This window comes from Lithobates pipiens, unplaced genomic scaffold (genome assembly GCF_037356315.1).
Source record: "Lithobates pipiens isolate NorthernLeopardFrog02 unplaced genomic scaffold, aLitPip1_a1.2 Scaffold_18, whole genome shotgun sequence".
Lineage (NCBI taxonomy): Eukaryota > Metazoa > Chordata > Amphibia > Anura > Ranidae > Lithobates > Lithobates pipiens.
The window spans coordinates 86,099,808-86,107,792 of record NW_027507758.1 but is presented as its reverse complement, the minus strand read 5'-3'; the positions used below and the strand labels follow the sequence as shown (position 1 = coordinate 86,107,792).

At 40.7% G+C, this 7,985-nt stretch overlaps 1 protein-coding gene across 1 annotated transcript in view; it reads right to left on the bottom strand.

Annotated features, from left to right (window-relative positions):
• Nucleotides 1–4,227: 4,227 nt before the first annotated feature.
• Nucleotides 4,228–7,985, bottom strand: part of GALNT14 (polypeptide N-acetylgalactosaminyltransferase 14) — a 716,679-nt gene continuing 712,921 nt past the window's right edge. Inside the window, exon 15 of the mRNA XM_077485880.1 lies at nt 4,228–6,971. Within this exon, the coding sequence (XP_077342006.1) occupies nt 6,804–6,971 (168 nt within the window). The 3' untranslated portion in view covers nt 4,228–6,803. The remainder of the gene's footprint in view (nt 6,972–7,985) is intronic.

The window sequence follows — 7,985 nt, the reverse complement described above, 5'->3', positions numbered from 1 at the left end:
TTCAAATTTTATTTTTGTGATTAGCAGTCAAAGGTCTATAAGATACACCATAAGGTATTTAGTAAACAAGATCTTTGTTGTCCAGTGTTATTTTTTTCTATTTTTTTTGTTTATATTAAACTTAAAGTGATGTTTAGTGATGTCTTTTTTTTTGTTCAAAAATAACAAAAATGTTATACTTACCTGCTCTGTACAGTGCTTTTGCACAGAGCAGCCCAGATCCTCTTCTTCTTGAGTCCCTTGCCGGCACCCCTGGTCCCTCCCTCCTGCCGATTGCCCCCACAGCAAGCAGCTTGCTATGGGGGCACCCGAGCTGAGCCGCTGTTTTGTGTGTCCATTCAGACACAGAGTTGCAGCTTGGCCCCACCCCCTCACTTTGAGAGCCAATGGCACCCGCTGCTTTGTCTCAGCCAACCAAAAGTGATGGTTCTGCTGGCCAGAGAACCTGTCGTGGTCGGAGGTAGAGGGGAAGCTTATGCCACTAAGGGCCCATCCTCCTTGTTACCAGGGACACCATGAGTAACTAAAGCAAGTACCAGAGCAGTATTCTCACCAAGAGGGGATGGTGAGGAATTGGGAAAATTCGGCAGGTGTTAAGCCAGGGATTCAGCCAACAGAGGTGACGCTTGTAGAGCAGTCTTGTATGCCAAGCCAGGGACTGAGCATGCCAATGGGGTAATGCTTAAGGAGTATCAGTGATTGCCAAGCTGGGAACCTAGCAGGCAAGCAGGGGTGACGTTTGAGGAAGATACTCAGTGAGAAGATTAGAAGAGCTAAGGAGATCCAGTGGCAGTGGATCAGCGGATCAGCAAGTCTAGGTGATAGACCTGGAGCTCAGTTGAGTGAAGATCGAAAGAGGAGATTGTAGAGGAAGTAAAAGAGTTTTTTGTAACCTTTGTTAGAAACTGTTCAAGATTGTTGCCATAGGAGACAGCCTGTCTACACATGCAGATGTTGCTTCTGGTTGGGTGCCTTTCCTTGCATGGCTGCCTACCTTTAGACGTCAAGGAGTCTGCCAATGACATTGCATGTACTAAAGGGTGTCCTGGCCCTAACCCTCTCTCCCACAGTTCTGTTTAAGAGACAATAAATCTCTTTGCATTCAAGAAGTGTCTGGCACCCATTAATCTGCCTTGCATTGCCTTGTAGCCCACTCTACATAGAAGGATGTCAGCTATCCCAGACTCTGGAGGTGACCATTAGGTCTAGAGAGGCTCAGGAGCGTGGGATGACGTGTGGAGGTGGAGTCAGGAGGCGTGAGTGATTGTTTGGAACTTATGAGATACTGCTCAATTTATTCCATGCTTCATTACCTTTTATGCTCGTTTTTATTCAATAAAATGTGAGTGCAATTTTGGAAAGTGGCTTAGTGCTTTTAAACATTCTACACTATTGGCGATTATTCCTTTTTCCTGAGAGCTGTACAGTATGTAGGTACTTCCTCTAAAGGTCCATACACACGATCAGACTTTTTGACAACAAAGATGCAAATGAGCTGTTTTGGAGCAACATCCGACCGTGTGTACGCTCCATCGGACAAACTTTTTTGGTTTTCATCGGACTTTTGTTGGCTGTGCGAACGGACAAACTTTCTGGCAACAAAAGTCAGATGGAGCAAAGTCTGATCGTGTGTATAGAAAACCATAGGACTTTTTTACAAACAGGCATGCTCAGAACCAATGCAAAAGATCAGACAACAATACAGAAGTTGACCAGGTGGCGGTAAAGAGCAGAAAAACCACATGATTTGGTGAAAGTTGGCTGAAAAAGTCCTGCTGTGTGTATGCAATACAAGTTCAGGGCCGACACCCTTTGTACAAAAATCCAAGGGAAAGTTTGTACAAAGTCCTATCGTGTGTATGAGGCTTAAGGAAGTATACCAGTAAAAAGGATCTTTGTGGAGAACCATTACCTGGTGTGCAAGAATAATTCCCACATGCTATATTGACTCTTTGTGGGTCTCTAATTAAGGTGAGTGTGCATTTCACCAGGTGGTGGAGCACTATACAATGGTGTGGTGGAGCATATAGTGCAGTGATGGCGAACCTTGGCACCCCAGATGTTTTGGAACTACATTTCCCATGATGCTCAGGCACTCTGCAGTGTATTTGAGCATTATGGGAAATGTAGTTCCAAAACATCTGGGGTGCCAAGGTTCGCCATCACTGATATAGTGGATTTAACGATTAAAAGCAGATTGTTTCCTCATGAAGAAGCACTATTGGAGCACCTTTCTATTGGACTGTTGGGACTTTTTCTGTACATCTTTTTGGATAATATTACAATTTCTATTATTTTCACAGAACTTATTCCAGTTAAATTATTTGGCACTTTGTTATGTTGGTATATGGCAGTCATCGCTACTGAAGAATTGATGACAGTTTTACCAATTTTTTTATTTTAAGTTTATTATTTGGGCAGAGCAATCACATATTGTGTGGGAACACATTTATTGATAGCAGCAGCTTTTAGTTAGAGGTTGGCGTTAAGTGGCAGCGCACAGCACTCTCATTACTTTTTTCAATGAAAAATGTAAGTTGTCCCACAGTCCCTTTTAATAGTTCACCAAGGCAGCAGGTGGGTCATTTACAAATATTCCTACACACAAACAAACCTCCCAATCAGTACTTTAAAGATGTGAAATGGCCAAATGAACCTCGATGATGGTCGTGTTTTGAAAGGGTGACCTACACTGTTCCTAGGGGACCCTTCTTCTAGAAACACTTAGGCTAGGTTCACAATTACATGAATTGGATGTGGGTTTTTCTGCATCCAATTCACATTACAGAAGATTGTGACCACTGCCAGCTCTCAATGGAGCCAGTTCACACAGGTCCGGGGCGGCCACGGTCCGGACTTGGAAAGGGTCCTCAGCATCTTTGGCTTCGAATCAGGTGGAAATTCAGGCAGAAATTTGGACCTGATTCGCACCTGAATCGATGTACAAGGTTGCACCGGACCCCCTTGTGGTGAGTCAGGGCACCAAGTGCGAAACCAGCCTTACTCATTTCTGTTAGGTATATGGGCTGGTGTCAGGGGCTACACAACTAAGGCCCTCTAACCACAGATTATGTCTTGCAGATCATTAACATTTGTAAATATCCAATCCAGACAGATATTAATCCTCACTTATTAGTTCACTGATCAGTGCAATAAATGGAAAGCAGACTGGTTACTATGGATTTACCATACATGTCACCGCTGTGGTTTGCTCTTCCTTGCTGAATATGCCCAATTGCTTTGCTAATTCTCTACAAATGAGACATTTGTGCAAACTTGCAGAAATGATCGTTTTCTCCGTGTGACATCTGTCAATCAGCAGAGGCCACATTTCCACTTACATGTCCCTTCTGTCTAGAAGAGGATAAATTATTCATGAAGCATGTCAATTTCATGTGGATGGGCTTGCCTTTCCTGTAGGAGAAGGCTTGTCTTCTTCTGTGTCCGTCAAACTGCCAGGTTAAATAAAACACAGGAGCACAACTGTAGAATAATAATATAGAGTGCAGTGCCGTACTGAAAACGTAATGTAAATGTTATGAATAATTTGGGAAAGGTCACTGTTGGCCCCGTGCGACTCCGCTCTAATCCAGAAAGTGGGTAAATCGATCTGGCATTTGCACATCTTGCTCCTAAAAGTTGTATATTTTATATTTTATATTAAATTTCCTATTTATTTAAAATGTAAAAAAAAAAGTATTTTTTTTAGGTTGTATGAATGAAAATGTATACTTTATAAACTTATAAAATGTATAAATCAGCTCAATACATTCCTGGTGCATCAAAACGGAATGTTTACAAAGTCTTCCCGTTTGTTTTCTTTGGAAAGCAGCCACAGCCTGATTAAAAAAGTCTGTCTCCTACCAGCATGCTATGGAGGATTCTTACTCTATTTGTGGAAGCAGAGATCCCTCTGCAGAGGCACGATTTACCCTCTGCTTAGAGCTGGAGGTCTGCAACAGCAGAGCTCAAGCTCCCTGCTGATTGGAGAGCTATAGCTCTGAATCACCAGGGGGCATGTTGGACCTCTGTAGAGAGATCACTGCTTCCACACAGGGAATGATGGGTAAATCTGTGAAGAATATGTCCATTAATAGAAAAACATCACTAAATCAAATGCTTCGAAGCACTATCCTAATCTATTTTATTATTACTCCATGCTTTGTTCAACACAGACATTTTCCTTTCCACCAGCTGAGATCCATAAAAAAGAAGAAAAAAGACCAATATGGAAAATGATTTTATTTCTGAGAGATGATACAGTTAGTGTGACAAAAATCACACCTTGTAAATTTTGTAGTGCTTTTTACATTTTTTTTTATTATTAAAAACTTTGGTGCCCATTTTTTCATGTATTCATTTATTTGAAGAGAGATCTGTCATTTCATCCAGAATTTACAGTTTTTTTTATTTTATTTTTTATTTTTGAGTACAGTTCAATTACCACAGAAATTCATTATATATTAGTCTTTGTTTCATAAATATACAAGTAAAATATATAATATATATAGCCTACAAGAGGTTCAGAGCTCTGCTCTGACCTATAACATGTACAAATGGAAAGATTTCAGGATTTCGGAATGTACATCAAAGTGTACCTGTCATTAGTGCAGTGTGGGCTTAACCATTTTGATTGCTAAACCAGGGCTTGTTACAGTTAGGCCTATCGTTTCACTAGTAATTCTAAGGCCTGTAGTTATTTCTTAGCTAACTGATTGTTGATTGGCTGAATATTGGTAATGTAGGCAAAATGGCTACCTCATCTGTAAGCTCATGCCTGTGTTTCAAATCTAAGGCCTTCCTTCTTCCTTAAAGAGACATTGTCACCTTTACTATACAGGACAAAGTGACGTCTCTGCAAAGGCCTCTACCAATCTCCTTATACTCATCTTATCTGCACTGTTTGCTCCTCCTTCCTCCATCACAGCATGTGCCGATATTGTCAGTGATGTGAAGGAACAGTAGTGTGACCTCAGTCATGTGACAGTCCACAGGCCTAGTGATTGGCTGCTAAGCCTAGGCACTGTCACAAATGAGGTCACATGCTTCTCCATATTGGAAACTATGGATTGTGTTCCCACATTGGATGGAGGAAGTTAGTATAAGTAGGGAAGGGATTCTTTGCAGGTGCACTGTCCCTTTGCCCTGCATGGACAAGGTGAAATTGCCTCTTTAAAATAAACCTGTGCTTTGCTTATGCAAATCAATTTCTAGCCACCATGCTTACCTTTACTTTGCACCCCACCACTTGGGCTGACCACTGTGTATGCTCCAGTGTGCAATTTAGAGTTTACACGAGGCACAGAAATCACTCCCTGGCCCTATGAGACAGTGCTTAAAACACCAATCATGTGAAAGGTGGGGATAATGAGTCACATGACCCCCATGATCTGATGTTTCTAGGGGGGTTTATGGAGCAGCCAAGGAGCAAGGGAAACATGGGTATATGCATCTGGTGGGACTATCAAGAAGATAAACCATTTTTGTTGGCCCTGCATGGGAAAAGCCCAGGTGTAATTCAAAGGCCAATTCTACAGTTGATCTGTCCGTTTTAGGTGAGCACTTGTGGATTAAAACACCCACAAGCTTCCTGTATCTCAACACTCCATTGGTGAGGTTTCTCAACAGTAGTTTATGTCTCTGTCCATTCCTATAAGTTCACAATGAAGATATCACTCTCATGAAGCTGAAACCCTATATACATTATGTAGGCAAAGGGTTGTGTACACCTGGCCATCACACCTACACTATAAAACCAAAAGTCTCTGGATACCATATTGGGTTCCGGTGCTTCCAGAGAAAGTGAATGCCACATCATACAAAATCAATCACAAAGCCAACTCCATAAAGACATGGTTTCATGAGTTTGCTGTGGCAGAACTTGGGTGCTCTTCAGGAGCTCTGACCTCAACCCTAGTGAACAAACTAATTGTGAGTCAAGTCTTCCTGTCAAACACAGTGCCTGATCTCACTTAAGTTCTTTGGACTGAATGGGTATAAATTCCCACAGACATCTCTAAAGTCCATGGTTTTAGAAAAAGATGTTCAAGAAGCACCTATAGATGTGATGGGGAGGTGTCTACAAATATTAACCACATATTATATCCCTTTATACTTCATTAATCAAATCAAGAGAGTGTACTTGGGTAACTGGGTAGACCTGCTAGTTCAGGTTAGGTATTCTTGTTAACATGTTCCATGAAAGATATGTAAGGCTTTCATGTGATTCCATCACCCTGCATTAATGCAAAACTGAAATATCACTGAATCACACACCTGTCTTTTGGTAATGGCAGAGACAAGATCATCCAGTTAGATTGGTTAGCGGTTCCACCACTGAGTCTAACAAAACAAGCCAGAGAATATGATTCTTTCATAATGGTTGGTGGGAAGTGGTTGAAGCTGGGAGCTCTACAATAAAGATATCACTTCCAGAATCTCCAAAAGATATAAAAAGCCCAAACCCCACCCACTTCATCCTAAAATATCAGTTTCCTGCAGACTGATTATTTTTGTGCTTTTCTTTTTCTGGAAATGTATCTATTGTTTTTTCTCACGCATACCGTATCTCATTATTACAATTTTCTTACAGATTTTGTATTTCCCTCAGAAATCAAATTTTCTAGTAAGATCTTTCTTTTCCCTTTGGATTTTTTTCACTCTCTTCTCTCCCTTTTAATATCAACATTTTCGGCTTTGTGTTACGGCATGTATGCCTAGAGCTACTTTGGCTCCAAGCAGCGCAACATTATAGAGCTTGCTGTAAGGCTTTTCAATTTTCTACTGCGATGGTTTAATCGCCCTCAGTGGAAGTCTTGAAGGACCATCTCCCAGCGTTGACTGATGGCTGTGGTCTCGCACGGGTTGATTACGATCTCGCGGTTGTTCTCATCTGCGTCGCCAATGATTTCCGTATCCAGGCAGAAGTGGGAAGCCATATGTTCAATGTGAGAGCCCACTTTACTCCATCGCTGACAATAAAAAAACAATAAAGAAAGATCTAACTAAACAGAGAATGTACATGCTGATTGTACATATTAAAGTAACCCCAATCACTAAAATATCATAGAAGTATTACCATGTTAATGTAATTTCAAAACAAATTCCTCTATATATTTAAATCTCCACCTTTCATTAAAATAATACATGGTGATTCTGTCATGAAAGTCTTTACTCAGATATTTCCTGTCATAAGGTAACAACGCTCTTTGCCTCTTTCCCAAATGTGCTCCTGAATATGAATACAGGCTTTGAATGGACGCTACAAGGGCCATCACACATTATGCAGGCATGGTCCACTGCTGGCACAATCAGGTAACCAGCCCATAAAAATGCCATGCAACCATTGCTCAAATGCATGTAGACAGGAAAAAGCTAGAGTGCCTGGAGCCTTAAAGTTCCATTTTTAAAAAAAACTATACAGTTACTGTATAAAGTGACATGGAAGTAAATTATTAATTTCACTATTTTTGATTACTAAAACCAGGATTCAATGATAGAAATGGGAAGATCACACACTGGGGTTCATTTACTAAAGGCAAACTGACCGTACACTTTGCAAGTGCAGTTGCGCCAGAGCTTAGTAAGTGAGGTGAGGCTTCTCTTTGCAAAGAATACCCAATCACATGCAAGGAAAATAAAAAAAACTGAATTTTTGCTTGCACATGATTGGATTATGAAAGTCAACAGAGCTTCTGCACATTTACTAAGCTCTGGAGCAACTGCTATTTGTCTTTAGTAAATCAACCCCACTGTGTCCACTTAAAATGTTTTTCCTTTGTTCAAACAGAAGGCACAGAATGCAAGATAAAATTCTGAAACACGTACTGCTGCACACAGTGTTTTGCCACAGAGCACATGTAATTCTCATTTTAGAAATTAAAATAACTTACTATTTACCAGGCTTTAGAAAAAAGAAACTACCATGTATTTTTTAGCAAATACACACTTGTCATTCTCAGTAAAATATTTATTCAAAGCTTTGA